At 40.6% G+C, this 17,205-nt stretch overlaps 1 protein-coding gene across 2 annotated transcripts in view; it reads left to right on the forward strand.

Annotated features, from left to right (window-relative positions):
* Positions 1-17,205, forward strand: part of CACNB2 (calcium voltage-gated channel auxiliary subunit beta 2) — a 261,310-nt gene that overhangs the window by 237,322 nt on the left and 6,783 nt on the right. For both annotated transcript variants that reach the window (XM_072854405.1, XM_072854406.1), the window contains exons 11-12: positions 14,977-15,128; positions 15,814-15,909. In XM_072854405.1, the coding sequence (XP_072710506.1) occupies positions 14,977-15,128; positions 15,814-15,909 (248 nt within the window). The remainder of the gene's footprint in view (positions 1-14,976; positions 15,129-15,813; positions 15,910-17,205) is intronic.

A 17,205-nucleotide genomic window follows, 5' to 3' on the forward strand; every position in this document is an offset into this window, starting at 1 on the left:
ATTTGGTAGTGAATCGAACAGTATTTCAGTTACATGTTTCTGGGCATTTTTTATGAAAATAATGAGAAAACTTGACCAAATTATTTGAAGCTGCCATTAACACATGCCAGGCTTTGCATTTGCATCTGAATTGCTTAAAGACTCATCTCTCCCTGGGCAAGGTCCAGCAGTGATGATGAGTAAAACCTGCCCCCAGCAGACTGGATCAGGGCAGCCAAACAGAACTAAAGTGGGAAGGTGCTCATCTTTCAGCTTTTGATCCCGACTTTACTGTGCAGCATGGAGTATGGAGTAAAGAGTTGTTTACTTTAAAGATGTTCAACTGGAGGAGCAGGTGGCTGGGCTAAGGGAGAAAGGCAAGTAGTGAAAATCCATTATGGAAAAGGTTGGAGTTATGGAGTAGGAGCTGGGATAGTTGAACCCACTGGTGAAGTACTGCCAGGGTCTGTGCTCCAGACATGGGGTAAACCATGGGAGGACAAAAACCAGCCAGGAAGGAAGTCAGGGAGGGAAACGATGTGGTAGCAGTGGACTGGGAGGGAAACTGAGAGGATAAAACAACCTGGAGTCAGAAAAGGGAACCGCTTTTGTAAGGTGATGGGAAAACCCTTGTGTAAGGGCAAAAGAAAGAAAATACAAGGAGTGTTACAGCCTGTTCCCTTGCTTGCCTGCAATGTACGTCAAGGTAGAAATAGAGTCAGAATCAGAAAATATCATTGTATCCTGCTGGCAGGTGGCCTCTTCTAGCAGTGGTTCACAAAGAAGATGACAACATACCACTGCTGTGAGTACTTAGTTGGCTCAAGTAGCAGAGGTGACTGGCAATATCACACCATGTAGTGGAATTTTTATTTTCTGTTTGTGTGATGAATTTGCTATAAGTCAACAAAAAATGCTATTAAAAGAATATTACTAGGTTTATGAACTCAAGTTGTGCAAAATAAAGGTTAGGAAGTAATAGTAAGAAGGTTAACTGTGCAACTTCTTAGTACCTTTACGTTATATATGCTGTGATTCAGTCTTTGGTTATGTGTTTGCAGACTACTTTTCCACAAGTCCTCTGCCTCAGTTTTTTTGAAAAATGTACAGACTAATGGTGGGGAATTGGAATTGCTCAGTGTATTGCTATTTTGCTTGCTATGAAACTTGCAGAATGTATGAGGCAAGAAATTTCAGGAAGGCAAATGAAGTTCTCTAAAAGCACAAAAGGGCATTTTAAATTTAAATTTTGGGGGAGCAGGACAAGAAATAGTGATTTGACCAAAACTTTTTGTGGCAGTAAATCAATCAGTTTTAACAGGAAATATTTCTTGGATCCAAGATTGAATTCCTGATCGTAAAGAGGAAACTCCTTCATCACCCATCTTCTACCCTTCAAGGAGCTCATAGCCCAGTAATTAAGACACGCATTTGGGATGCAGGACATGCAGAGTCAAGCTTCTACTGTATCTGGTTTGGAACAGGGATTTGAATTTCAGTCTTAAGTGTACTGAGCACTGGTCTATCTCTGTTGGATCAGCAGATGTTGATTCTCTGTTGAAAAAAGGGATAGCCCCAGTAGGACAGAGGGGGCCTGCTGCCTATAACCCGATAGCCTGTAAGCTACAGCACTGCAGCATGACACGCAATGAGCCTCTCTTCTGAATCACAGCAGCCGGCACACCTCACCCAGGGCCAACAAGTAGCCCCTTGGCACCACCGAGGGCTTGCTGCCAGGCACAGCACCCCTTAAAGCTCACCAAGGTAGTGCAGAGCATGCTGTGCCTGCGGCATGGTGACTGCCCGTGCCTGGAGCCAGGGTCAGTGCCAGCGGAGGATGGAGGCACAGAAGGAAGGGGCATCCCCTTGCTCCCCTTCCTGCCGGGCCCCTCCATGCTACCTCCAACCCTGCCACCAGCAGTCCTGGCTCACCGCGTCAGAGGTGAGGTGCAGTGCTGAGGGGTGGAAAGGGAGACTCTTTTTATCAAATTAACTGAAGAGCCCAAGGCAATAGTGGATTTTTCTGCCTCTGATACATAATTACTGTATAGTATTGGACTAGTTATTTACAGGCTTTATAAAAATGGTTGGGTTTTTTTTCCAGTGTTTTCTGCATGCCTCAAGCATGATTTGTAGAAGTACTGAGTATTGTGGCTGAAACTGAGATTCAGGCTTTGAACCTGTCAAACAATAACGTATGTCATTGAAATCAGCATGTTGCATGGTAATGCACTGATTTGGAAAATGCAGATGGAAACCAGGCAGTACTTTATGGACTACTGGAGCTACTGTTGGGTACCTTGTGAAATACCAGCCTTATGGCTCCTCATTCCCCAGAAGTCCTCTTATTTAGTCCGCAGACATTTAACTGCGGAGCTGTTCTTTTCATTCCCAGCCTAGCTCAAAGAATTTTTCCCTTCTCTCAGATCAGTACTGATATCATGTACTGACAGTACAGGGCAGCATCAGGAATGTCCTGAGTCTTAGAACTGACTTCTAAAAGAAGCTTCAAGGTTACATTTCATTTTGGAAGAAAAAATCCCCAGAAACCAGGATTTCCTGTAGGATGGCTTCCATTTTTCTAGTTTGAATGTGATTTTTACTATGGTAATTACTCTGAAGGATCAGGCACTACATTTCTGAAATTGAACCCCCGCAAATTAGTGATAACTTGTGATTATTCTTTGTGATTCGATTTTCTATCTGGAAAATATAAATAATTCTAGCTTCTCGGCTAACTGGGATGTTTCAAAGTGAAAAATCATTTTATTGCATCAGTGAAATACCACCACAGTAAGTTCCATAAAATAGGCCACAAATAATTTATTCATTCTGTTTTCAGAGAAAGATTAGAACAATGTGCTCTAAATGAGACACGAAACACCTATCTGACAAGGAAGAGAAAGTAAGTGATTCAATAGCTGCTTATCAGTTGACAGTGTATGGAATTGTGCACTGATTGAGACAGTAGCCCTACAGAAACAACTTTATTATATGTTCCTGAGCATGCTGTCTTATAATACAGACCACAGAAGCTTTGATTTAAGAGAGCTATCGTGGCATTTCCTAATTTATTAGTATTAGCTTTGCAGCCAAATAATATTCTCTTCTCATACACATTTCAGTCACAGATAAATAATTGAGTCAGGGCACACGTTACCTTAGTTCTTTTCTAGTATCTGCTGCAGGTCGGCTGAGGGGTCCTGGGAAATGAGTTCTTTCTCTACCTACATTTTCCCTTGTATAAAGTAAGAATAATAAGGCCTTTTCTCCAAATCACTGAAAAAAAAAAAGACAGAATTTCAGCAAACACGTAATTTGTGCCTTTTTTTTTTTTGTCCACATTATCTACAATGACTTATTTCTGGTCCAGATATTTAAAAATGGTATTTATTGCAATAAAATTTGATCTTGTTGATGAAAAACAGGGTTGGGTTGGGTTGGGTTGGGTTGGGTTTGGTTTGGTTTGGTTTGCTCTGAACGGGCCTCCTTGGCTGCACAGCTGTGGGACATGGGGGAGGTGAGTTGCTGTCTGTCTCTCTCCTCCTTGAACAGTCGGTGGCACATGGACTGAGACCCATGTGTTTATTTCCACATCTGGTATCAATTAAAATCAGCTTTTAATTAGAGCATATATAGCTCCCCAGAACTGCTATATGTTAATCCAAATAAATGCCTTCCCCTTTGCAGGTTCAATGGGAAGCTATTCCTTTACTCACCCACCTTTGTGTAGTGGTACTTCATGCAGCTAGATAGTCAAGTGACTGATTTATGTCTCAGTTATGCTCACATTTGTGAGCAGCAGTTGTAACTGCAGCAGAGAAGGCTATTTCTTAGACTTTTGAAAAGGTATTGTTGGTTTTTATGTAAGTATTTTGATAAGTGACCCTTGTTCTGTCAATGAGTTAATATAGTATGAAGGTAATGTGCTTGATATGTTAATACCAAATACTTTTTTCTGGAAAATAAATGAACCTCTTTTTGAGAACAGCTCTTACCTTATCACCCAATATAGGTTTGCAGTATTGTGCATATTGTTCATAGTTGTGCATAACACAGTAAACAGTTCAGTGAGCGCCATTATTTGGAACTAATTTAATAGATAAACCAGAATTAATTTCAAGGAGGCATAGACAAACAATGTGATAATCATAGAATCATAGAATCATTTAGGTTGGAAAAGACCTTTAAGATCATTGAGTCCAACCGTTAACCTTGCACTGCCAAGTCCACCACTAAACCATGTCCCTAAGCACCTCATCTACACGTCTTTTAAATACCTCCAGCGATGGCAGATGACTCAACCCCTTTCCTGGGCAGCCTGTTCCAATGCCTGACAACCCTTTCTGTGGAGAAATTTATCCTAATATCCAGTCTAAACCTCCCCTAGTGCAACTTGAGGCCATTTCCTCTTGTCCTATGGCTTGTTACTTAGGAGAAGAGACTGACCCCCACCTCACTACAACCTCCTTTCAGGTCATTGTAGAGAGCGATAAGGTCTCCCCTCAGCCTCCTTTTCTCCAGGCTAAACAACCCCAGTTCCCTCAGCTGCTCCTCATCAGGCTTGTGCTCCAGACCCTTCACCAGCTTCGTTGCCCTTCTCTGGACACGCTCGCGCACCTCAATGTCTTTCTTGTAGTGAGGGGCCCAAAACTGAACACAGTATTTGAGGGGCAGCCTCACCAGTGCCAAGTACAGAGGCACGATCACTTCCCTAGTCCTGCTGGCCACACTATTTCTGATACAAGCCAGGATGCCATTGGCCTTCTTGGCCACCTGGGCACACTGCTGGCTCATATTCAGCCGGCTGTCAACCAACACCCCCCCAGGTCCTTCTCTACTGGGCAGCTTTCCAGCCACTCTTCCCCAAGCCTGTAGCGTTGCATGGGGTTGTTGTGACCCAAGTGCAGGACCTTGCACTTAGCCTTGTTGAACCTCATCCAGTTGGCCTCGGCCCATGGATCCAGCCTGTCCAGATCCCTCTGTAGAGCCTTCCTGCCCTCAAGCAGATCAACACTCCCACACAACTTGGTGTCATCTGCAAACTTACTGAGGGTGCACTTGATCCCCTCATCCAGATCGTTGATAAAGATATTAAACAGAACTGGCTCCAATACTGAGCCCTGGGGACACCACTTGTGACTGGCCACCAACTGGATTTAACTCCATTCACCACCACTCTTTGGGCCTGGCCATCCAGCCAGTTTTTTACCCAGCAAAGAGTACACCCATCCAAGCCATGAGCAGCGAGTTTCTCCAGGAGAATGCTGTGGGAAATGGTGTCAAAGGCTTTACTAAAGTGCAGGTAAATAACATCCACAGCCTTTCCCTCATCCACTAAGCAGGTCACCTTGTCATAGAAGATCAGGTTAGTCAAGCAGGACCTGCCTTTCACAAACCCATGCTGACTGGGCCTGATCACCTGGTTGTCCTGTACATGCCACGTGATGGCACTCAAGATGATCTGCTCCATAACCTTCCCCAGCAGGTAGGTCAGGCTGACAGGCCTGTAGTTCCCCGGATCCTCCTTCTGGCCCTTCTTGTAGATGGGTGTAACATTTGCTAACCTCCAGTCACCTGGGACCTCCCCGCTTAGCCAGGACTGCTGATAAATCATTGAAAGTGGCTTGGTGAGCGCTTCTGCCAGTTCCTTCAGTACCCTTGGGTGGATGCCATCCAGCCCCATAGACTTGTGTGTGTCTAAGTGGCGTAGCAGGTCACTAACCATTTCCCCTTGGATTATGGGGCTTCATTCTGCTCCCTGTCCCTGTCTTCCAGCTGAGGGGGCTGGGTACCCTGAGAACAACTGGTCTTACTATTAAAGACTGAGGCAAAGAAGGCATTAAGTACCTCAGCCTTTTCCTCATCCTTTGTCACTATGTTTCTCCCCATGTCCAATAAAGGATGGAGATTCTCCTTAGCCCTCCTTTTGTTGCTAATGTATTTATAGAAACATGTTTTATTGCAGTACGGCAGTTGCCAGATTAAGTTCTAGTTGGGCTTTGGCCCTTCTAATTTTCTCCCTGCATAACCTCATGTCATCCTTGTAGTCCTCCTGAGCTGCCTGCCCCTTCTTCCTATCAGGAGTAGAAACTGGCATAAGGAACTGGATTTACAGGATTATCGGGAAGTCTCAATGGGCTTAACGCTACACACATCTATCGACTGAAAGTTTGCTTCTGTAAAGGAATCAGTTAAAAATAGACTTGGGATTTGACTCATTGGAAACCAATGCTGCCACTGAGTATTTATCATTCACTGAGTATTCCAGTGTAAAATGTATCCAAGAATTTTATAAAAATAGTATCTGGCTCGTAAAGATTTAGGAGGGCAGTACAGTCTTATTTCTCTCCTATATGAAAGCTTGCTTTGTATATAAAGAGAGATGTTTGCTTGTCAATAGCGTTACATGTTTAATATATGAAATGCTAGAAGTAAATTTAAGGAAAGGGCAATTCATTAATTTCTTTAAAAGCCTAGAAGAAATCTGTAATTTCGAAAAGACTTTTCTCTCCAAGAAGGTAAAGAACATGGTTAAATCTCATTCACCTGAAAATCAGTCCTATTTGGCTTACTTAAATTTCTATATGCGCATATGCCATTTGCAGAAACTGCTGAACCAGCTCTGTGCTTTTGTTGCATTTCTTTGTCAAAAGGACCCAAACCTTTTTCTTGTTGTTTCTGTGTATGTTACACTTGTTATAACCTTACCTCATGCTGTATGCTTTGTACAAGAACCTGATTGTCTTGGCTTTTTCCATTCTTTGCTTCATTAATGCTCTCCCTTTCCAGATGTTTTGGGTATGTATACAAGCTTGCAAATTACTTTTCCTGCTGTTTTGTGTTCAGTGCTTTATTGTACCTCACAGAACCACCGAGTGTTTCTCGTAACTGGCTCACTGATAGACAAAAGCCAATCCTGTACTGTGTTGCTAAGTATTTCCTTTAGGAAATCTTGCTGGTTTTCCTTCTTTATTTTCAAGTAATTCTAAAAATAAAGTTGAGATTGACAAGTAAATGCTGACGATTAGGTTTTCCACTGCAAATTTCTAAGGTGTGTGCACCTAATCTGCATATTCTAACACAGACGTGTGACTGTTGCTGTAAAATACGGCATCATGTGTATGGTAAATCAATTGTAGTCAAATGGCTGGCAATCTGTTTATTTGCTTTCTATGTTCATATGCAGTAACCTGTCAGGAATTGCATGCACCCAATTTGCATGTGCAATTGAGTGCCTACCTTTAGAAAGTTGTCTCTAGAAAATGTATAGAGCTCTCATTCACATTATTAGGTTGATATCTCAGAGTTTTGTTTTCTGAAAATGAAACATAAATGCTTGAAGAAATAGTAGCGCAAATTTCAGCCTTGTATTTTTGTTTTCTTCATATCTGTGTAAAAAGCCAGTTGAATGCTTAAAACTATGGTAAATATTTTATATATATATACATATTTTTTATATATATATATATATGATAATATTATGTATTCTCCATATTTGGTAATTTAATGACAGTTGTTGTATATGATAAGTTTCAAGTAAATGCTTCCCTGACTATAAATTAAAAATAAACTTAAAAGAGTGCTAGGTAAGCCTCATAAAAATCCTTCCCTACTTACAGAGGCTGTAGAACAGGAATGCAAAATTGGGATTTGACCAAGAGTGTATTTCCATTCCAAAGTCTCAAGGATCTAATATAGTTCAAAGAGAAGAAAAAGGGTGTTCAATGTGTTATGGAAAATCCTGATTGTCCCTTTATAATTTATCTTCGAGATAGCTGGGACAAATGTCCAGAACTCTCACTTGCAGGCATTAAATCCTCAGATATGGTAAAGTAATGTGCTAAACCTGAAGCTGCCTTGAAGCAGAATGCTGTAATATAGCAGCCAAGAGCTTTTGGGTTATCATGAGGATGTGCCTACACATCTTTTTACACACAGATGGGGAAAGAGTGGCATGAAGATCCTGAACCTGTTATAATTTATCAGCCTCAGACGTCTCAAAATGGTCTTTTATCCTGCTGGCCCAGCCTTGTTTTTGTTAACAACTAAGGTCAGAGTCTCTCTAATGAATTCTCCAGGTAGTTCTACATTATAAGTTTGGTACTAACTTTCCAATATTCTAACTTATGGATACTTTTTGATACAGTATTAGCAAAGTATTTTAATGAAAATTCCTGAGTGCTTCTAAAGGACATAAGGAAAAAAAAAAAAATTCTTGATTTCTGTAAATTAGAGATAGCTGTCAGCAACATGTCACTATATTTGGTACTGCACTGAAATACATATGATTTATAACTATCTTGAAACAAAACATGTGCTAGAGACAAAACAATATAGCAATGTGTTAGAATAATTTTTAAGGTCACAGATATCTATATAATAACTAAGACACCTGGATAGGTGAATTAAGTATTTTTAGCAAGTTAGCTGTTTGCTTAAGAATACAGTTTGCTTCCCTTAAAACTATTCACACCTATAGGTTGAATTGATCCAGTATTTTTTCTTTCTCCTAGGCTCATGGAACTGATAAAAGTTGGTGTCTGTGTCCTCATTTTATCCAAGACTAAGGGTTTGAGTTGTTCAACCAGAATGCCAAGAAGTCTGGGTTCATTTCTGTTCTCTGCTAACAGAGGCATGAACTCATAATTTCCATCACCATGACAGGGCTATGATCACCTTTACGATGATTGTCAGTCGGTCCTGCTGAGTCTTACGCACATTGCATAATAATTAAACTTTCCCTGGAGAAAGAACTGGAATCCACGTGTTTTGCCTCCCACTCTAAGCATTAGGCTACAGAGTCAGTATCTCTCCCACTCTGTGAATACACAAATGTTTTGCAAGTGGTACACCATCAGCAGGAGGGGTTGAATAGCCAGCGATGCAGTGGTTCCACATCGTATCTGTGAGAAAAGCTGAGCATTTTTATTTATGTTTGTTCTGAATAAAGCAACAAACCTGGGGAATACTTACTTAGTGTCTATGTATGGACCAGAGCTGTAAAAGCCTATAGGACTGCGCTGAGTAATGAGGCATGGTGCAGAAATACCCAAGTTAGTGCCAGCCTGACGTGATGATATCAGTTATGAACTATGCAGAGACACTTGCTTGGTCCCCTGGGCAAAATAAATGTTAGGCTGCTTCTTTGCCCAGTCTTACTATCCCAATTACTCGCTAACAGAGTGTAGAGGAGCTTAAAGATGGACGCAGCGCTATGCTGCTGCACAGCACCTTCTGGAGCATCTGCGGTTCTACCTGTCATCTCAGTGAAGCTCTCTCCTGTGCAGCGCTCATCCACTTGTGTTTGTGCTGCAATCTGCTGATTTCAAGCTTTTCTATTCATAGGCTGTTAAAATTTGCTTCCAGTTTAAACCTGGCATAAGAAGCATCATTCCATGAATGCTATTGTTTTGCTAGCCCAGAGAAATAGGGGAGGAAGTAGATATTTTCATGTGCTATTTAGTATTTTTAAATGGCACTATCTGTTTTATATTTTCACATAATTACAGTATTGCATTTCAGGAGATGTTAGTCCATTATAAATAGATTTTGGTTATGTTGAGGTTTCCAAACATCACATTGTATCTGTAAATACCACTTGGACATGTGTGTGCATTCAAGGCCATCTGAATTCTGTCTAAACTGAGCCTCAGCAGGCAGAAAGAGGAGAACTGTTTTCCTGCAGCACCTCACCCCACAGCTCCCCTTCAGCGCAGCCCAGACGTGAGCGCCAGGCGGAGCAGCAGGCATGCTCCTCTCCTTTCTGCCTTATCCCTCGCAGGAGCCCCATCTGTTAGGTGTGAGTAACACATGCAGCCACTTTCCCTGGAAAATATTGTTATCCTCCCACTCCCACCCTCCCCTTTTTATGTAACAAGTTAGTGGTTAAGAGATTTGGTTGAGACCAGGGAAATGTCAGTATAATTACAAAACTACATTTATGTTAGAAATTTGATGAAAACACCTGTAATCCAGGTATCTTCTGGCCCATTGCCTGAGGACTAAGCTAGAGCATTTATTCCCTCTTAATTGCTTATATTCCCCTCCAAGACTTTTTCCTTCTTAGCTGGGTACGCTGGAGGGGAGGCACAGAGGCTTTTGCTCCCCAGCATTGCCACCGGTGTGGAGTGGGACACCTAATCCTGCCTGGAGACCACGAGGCTGAACCTCCCTCGCTGGGGAGGGGATGGAGCCAGCTGTCCGCTGTCCAGCATGACCCCGCTGTTAGCTCCCTGCCCACCCAGCGCAACCTTGGTGCTTGAGGGGAGGAAAGGGTAAGATGAGACGAGAGAGGCCAAGTACTTACGTACGTGTGGGGTTTCTTACTGGCTTGCTCCGGACTGCTCACAAACCATGTAGCTTTCTGGATCACTCTCGGTAGCATCTTGGTCTCTCCACTTTGTATACAGCGAGCACCGGCGTCCAGTGTAGTCTGGGACAGCGTGCTGTGGCCAAGTACCTGCATTCTGGTTAGTGCAGTACCTAATGTAGACACTTTGGTGATTTTTGCCCACAATATAAGCATGTGTATACACACACGTGCTCACAAATTAAAATTTAAAGTTTGAATGCTGTTAGTCAAGCTCATGATTTACTTCTTAATCAAGAGGTGTGTGGGCACAACTCAACAGTCATCGCTTCCTTTTTGTTTTTTCATTTTCTTGGATTTCAGATATGACCTTTATCCATTTCTCAGCTGTTTTTTTGGTGCAATACTTTCTATGTGCTTTTAAGGTACTGGAGATATATAGCACGTTGTGTCTTTTGCCTTTGTTTTGGAATTCCTGAGGCTGCCTTAAACTTCTCATTTCTTTAATTATGTTCATGGAATTTAGTGATTAATTATTTTGAAGTAAGTGTGCTTGTATAAAAGAATTACCATAAGAAAAATCATGGCTGCTGATGCCTGTTCTCCGTAATTTATAAAATTACTTGACAGCCATTTGTGCAAGGTGTTGCTAATCATTTTTATATGACGTGCATTGACTTGGATATGTTCTTTTCATGCTATACGTCTGTAATATCAGGAGCTCTGTTTAGAAAAGAACACTTTGTCTCTGTGGCTGTTGCAGTCCAAGTAATGATTTACAAATCTGTTTCTATGAACAAAACAGTGCCACTGATATCAAAGAGAAGTAGACAAGTTCAAATTGAATAGGATATTAAAGTCATATTGTACTCAGTTGACAGTATGTGAACATCACTGTTCCTGCTGAAGATCAAAACCTCCTTGCTGTGTATAAGCAATATTTTGTGGGTTCTAATTTGGCCTTTGCAGGCCAGAAGCATGGCCATTTTGCATCGCATCCCCATCACAAAACTTCCATCTCATCAGGGTCTTCCTAACACACAGTGCTGATGTAGCCACTGCTCTGTCAAGTTGGGTGTCCCAGTGACTCCTGGCTGCTATGGATGCTTTCTGCCCAGGTTTGAAGGAGGCTGTGTTTCTCCAACTGTGTAGAGCAGAGAATGTTCTTTTACCATGGCATTGTATAAGTGACCCTGAATTCCACCATAGTTCATCTTGTTATTAGTGAATTGATGTAGGTGCAATGCCGTGTTGCTGTGTCTTTGCCTTTACTTTAGGTGAGATTATTGTAATGAACTGTTAAAGATTTTTGCTTGAAATTCACTTGTAAGGTCCAGCTGATGTGAAGAATATTTGTCTGCCCCATAATGGGATAAGCCATTTACCTGTGCTCTCATTGCACTGAATTTCTATTCATTTCAGGGTACAGTAGGGATATTTGGAATTAATATATGGGAGTAAGTTTAAATGTGGAATATTTAAAGTTGGCTGGGAGATGTGTACTTCTTTTTTCTTAGAGTTGACCCCCTATTGTATGGAATAAATAGTTGAGTGCTCCTGTCATTTAAAATATGTTCCCTTTCTGATTACCAAGGAGGCCATACCAAATAGATTGTAAGGGTCACTTTAAAATTTGATAGCTTATTTCTGGTTTTGAGTGTTGTAGCTGGGCTGCCAGCATTTCATGATGATTGTCACAGTAGATCTAATTATGCTTATGCCTCTCATTATGATTGGCAAATATAATTTATTGGAGTTAACTATTAGAGCCTCACTGTTATGCCTCTCTAGTATATCAGAAGGGACATTATTATAAAGAAATTATATTCATGGAGGTGGGAGATTGCTAAGCTATTACTATGCTCCTTTGACGATACCACACTGTCATTGTTCTCAGCTCCCTATTTTAACTACCAGTGACATTTGTGTTACTATCCCCACATGACATTTAGGGTGCTTTGCTTACTTTGGTCAAAAGTCTGAGAGAAAATTTGAGTTGAGTGTCTTGTTGGGAAAGAATCTTTACAGGTATAGAGTTTGTTTTTTGACAGTTGTTGCTAAATAAAGATGAAAACCAAAGCTGCAGCAGTAGATAAAGCCATTGTCATCTGATAAGAGAAGCTACTATTATTTAAGCAATTGCAACAATCTTACGTCTAGTTAAAAGTTAGAATACAAGGAAGGTTTCAAGCAAAATGCAGGCTTTTCCAGAAGCTGAAGAAGTACTCTAAGGGACAGGAGATCAGGACCTCTTTGGCAATGTCTGTGGCATTTTTTCCATCCATTCTTGACTGGAAAGGTAGAGGCACAACATACTAGTTCATCAACCATGCAGTGTAGTTCCTTGAACTTTTCTCCTATACCCAAGTTAAGAAAAATAAATACTGAAATATTTTTTAATTGATGGAAAATATATCTCTCCATCTTCAGTCTTAGGTGGAAACTATTGATTCATAGGACCATAGTTACCTGCAATTATTGCCCTGGGTACGTTTCACAATAGAAGATATCCTGAGGCATACTCTGCCCTAGAAAAGGGTTGTTTCAAAAAGTATAGCATGAAATCCAGCTCAGAGAGATGTATTCTATACTGGCAGAAAAGTGCTTCCAGCAGTGTAGCAAGTACTGCTTCCCCAGACAAAATTATGATACACTGGCAAAAAGACAGATTTTGCTGGTTATAAATTGTCTTGAACAAGGGTTTTTAGCAGTCTGGAATGGTCTTAAAATGATACATTAACTGATATTGTTATACTGACTGAAGTGCTGAGCCTGTTTGAAATTGCAGGAAAGCAATCCAAACTCATCATCAGAACAGTATGACAAATAATCTCTGATATGTTTATTCTAGTTGTCATTTGGACTTAAATTAGGGATAGACTATTGACTATTTTCTGCTAAATCACTGAGACAATGGTATTCAGTCATTCCAACAATATCTCTATGTAACAAAGTTGCAGAAGATGTAATTGTGAATGTGCCAAGAACCATCAGACATTCTGTCTTCAAAGATGTGGTCCTAATTCAGACAGCAGCTGGGCCAGAGTGCTTTTATCAACAAGCAGGAAAGCACACACCGGTGCCTTCCATACCAGCACGCTGTGCACATCTTGCAATGTTCTCTACTGTAAAGGACTGATTGGCATGTACTCCGCCAAAATCGGAGATAACTACAAGCAGATGGAGGTGATCTCTAATAGATCCAAAACAATGTCAACCTCTTCCAATAGAGAGCATCATATATAGATTTTCTGATGGCCATTTAAGACATTACTTCATTTATAAAATGATCATAGTAGTCACCTACTAATTTGGAACTGGAAGACTTTGAGCTAAATGGAGACTAGCTGGGATGTTTTGCTCTCTCTTGGAAATTTTGCAACCTTATCATGGTACCTAATTTATTCAGTTGCTATTCTAGGATAACAAAAATCAATCTCTTCACACCTCTTTAAAGAGACCATTCGCTCTAGGAAAGTCTCTCTAGCCAGATCAGATAGGCTGTGCTTTCAAGCAAATGTAAAGCTTGTGCTAGCATAATAGATAAAATGCTGATAGTGTAATTTCAAGAAACTCTCTAATAAATAAGTTTTTGGTACCTCTTGTTGACATTTAAGTTTCTGTTGGTTATCTTCTAATATTTACTTTGAATGGGCTAGATATCTAATCTGGTTTTGGTTCATGGAGTGTGCACGACCTTTAAAGGGAAACCTATATGAATTACAATCTTGTCTAGCTCTATAACTTTCTTTATAGACTTGTACAAATCACCCAACTTCTGTAATTTTTCTGTGAAGTCAGCCTATAGCAAGATTTGAGCAGGAAATTGTGATTCCATTTTAAGGATGATTTTGCTATTATAAGATTTAGTTTCCTTTCATTTGGGAACTAAGACAGTTTCTACATCACTTGTGAAAGCGGACACAGTCCATCTGTCTTGGAGAGGTTTGCCCTGGAAACTACTGCTAATCAGGCAGGGTGCTGAGGAGCTGGCAGCATGAGTTACCAGAAGGCAAGATGATTTTTTTGGGGAAAATCACCTTTCCAGAACTCCTGGGGTTGTGAGGAGGATACCATAGCATTATTTGGATTATTGATTTTTTTTTTAAAGTGTTTTACACATATTAATCAAATTTTTAATATGGTGCCATACTGAGGCCAGTATATGAAGGAAACTGTTTTCCAGAGCTTTGATAAGTTGAAGTAAATGGAAAAACAGGAGCTTCTGCTAATATAGACACCTCAGTACATCTTAATGCCTATCTCGGGCACTCCAGTTTGAGCACATTGATTACTACATAAGATTAAAGTCTGAGCTGAAATTATTTACATATAGGAAATTAATGGCATAGTAAGATTGCCATGTGATGCAGCAAGCATTCTTACCTCTTTTTTTCTTACATACATGGACTGGTGTCTTGTAAGAAAGGATCTCTCCAGGCTGGGATTGCAGGAGGCGGTGGAGGTGAGAGAGGCAGGCAGTGCTGCCTGCAGGGGCAACAACCCGGGGGCAAAATGCTCTCGTTAACATTGCATTCGTTTCCCTAGCGTGCCAGGGACGTGCACAGCTAACAACTCCTGCTAACCTGAGGAGGAGCAACACACCAGTCTACTACATTTTTACATTTCTTGAAACTAATTGCCTTTTAATATTTTCATAACTCTGATTTTCTACTTATCTGCAGCTGAAGTTCAAAGTGAAATTGAACGGATTTTTGAACTAGCAAGGACACTGCAGTTGGTAGTGCTGGATGCTGATACCATTAACCACCCAGCTCAACTAAGCAAAACCTCTCTGGCTCCCATTATAGTATACGTAAAGATTTCTTCTCCTAAGGTAAATATTTTACTGATATTTGTGCTGTTTCGGTCTTTTTTTTTTGTCGTAAATGCAGATAATCACATGTCCTCATTAAAGTTCAGAGCTCTATATTGTTATTGCTTCCCTTTGGATGGTGAAATGTTATTAATCAAAAAAGTATCTTGCCTCTGGTGTTACGAAAACCCATTTCGGAAAAGATGCTATAGTTCCAATGTTTTTTTTAAATTGAGATTGCACTTTTAGTATCAGTCACGTAAGTAATGCTAACAGTTAGCTTGTTAAATCAAAGTTATACAGAAATGAAAGAAAGATTTTCATGTAATGAATATCAGACTGATTGGTAAACTTTAACATCTGGTAATGTACTGCGCAGACCTTGTGAAGGGGCATTTGAAAGAGGAGAATGAATTATGGGAAGAGAACTCAGGAGAGCAATTAAAGCATTTCAACTTAGAAAACAAACAAAACCAGAAGCAGCAGAGGAAAATAAGAGGGGAACTTTTTAGTGCTCATAACAGGAAAGGAGATGTTGGGAAGTAAATGAAAATTAGCTTGTTCTGGATGTAAACAGCATGGGAAGCCAGCTAATGAAGAACTTGATCTGCTCAAGTGGGCAGTTAAAAATGTAAACATTTTAAGTGGTTATGTATGTACAGTAAGTCCGAACCTGCTCACTTTTATTATGTCTTATTTTTCACAGGTTTTACAGAGGTTAATAAAATCTCGAGGGAAATCTCAGGCCAAACACCTTAATGTTCAGATGGTGGCAGCTGATAAACTGGCACAGTGTCCTCCTGTGAGTTACTGTTAATTTATGTCTCATCTTTGAAAAGTGCCTTTCTTTTACGTCATTACGTCAATTACGTCATTTCTGAGAATGTTTGCCCTCTTCTACCCATATGTCACTATTGCTTTTTTGCAGCACGCCTCCTGAGGTCTGTGGGCTCTGCACAAGGGTGCAGGGAAAAACATTCCTAGTCACAAGCAGTTATTAGAATGTGTGCTGAATACATTCACCACTCGAACAAGCGGAGCATTTGTTTTACTTGATAATTCTTTTGGGCTTATTGGTCTAAAAATGAACCCTCTTAGTGACTGTGCTTTATCTCTGGCAGTTTAGGGTAAGGCTGGTGGTTTGGATAGCTCCCCGTGGGTATATGGCACCACAGCCTATCACTGCTGGCATTCTTGGTCACAGTTTTAGCAAAGATCTGCAGTTCTTCTGTTGATGTGCACTGAAGCAAATTCTTTCAACTTCCACCTATGAAGTGGAGATGATGAGACCCCAGCTGTGTTTTAAACATGGCAAGCATTACTACCTGCATACTCAACTGTCAAGAGTATGGATAAGAGACCAGAAGATGAAGGTTCACTTCAGTTGCAGATATGGGAATTTGCTATAGTTACAGAGCTGAGTGAGAGGGATGTTTTCATCATTTAAGTTCAAGCATCTCAGTTAAGAGACTAGTCTCCTCACATCCCAAGAAGTCAATGAAGAATGCTAGAGACCTGCATAGGCTCTCAAAGCTGCCTTCAGGAGGACTTCTGTCTCCCTGACCAGGGAGAGAACACAGGAAACTTGCCTCCTAACTTTAGATGCCTAAAATTAGACAGTGTGACTAATCTCTTACCTAATATTTGTACAACACTTGGAAACTGGATAATCTGTATTACTTGTGTTTCTTACTGTTACTAGTTATTGGTCTCAGTTTGTCTTAGTTTTCTCTTAGTTATTCTGGTTATGGGGAGTGAATCCCTTTTCTTGCCATTCCATTATGTTCCGATAGCTAAAAATGTCAATATTTAACCTTTCTTTCTGGATATTTTAGTTTTAAGATTTGTTCAAGCTGCCTCTTCCTATCTTCATTGACTGTTTGTGTATTACTAAGCGGAAGTCATGAGGACTTGCTTTAGCAAGTGTAACATTAGTGCTAGTTATGATTGCTGTCTTTTGTATCAATTGTATTTAAAAATAAAACCAAAAGGCTGAAATATCTTAACACAAGTATTAGAAATGTGGTTCATTTTTGATTAATGGGAAGTGTGGTCATCCATGTCTCTAGCTGATCTCTCTTTAGCTCTCTTTATTCTC

Source organism: Ciconia boyciana, chromosome 2 (assembly GCF_034638445.1).
Source record: "Ciconia boyciana chromosome 2, ASM3463844v1, whole genome shotgun sequence".
Lineage (NCBI taxonomy): Eukaryota > Metazoa > Chordata > Aves > Ciconiiformes > Ciconiidae > Ciconia > Ciconia boyciana.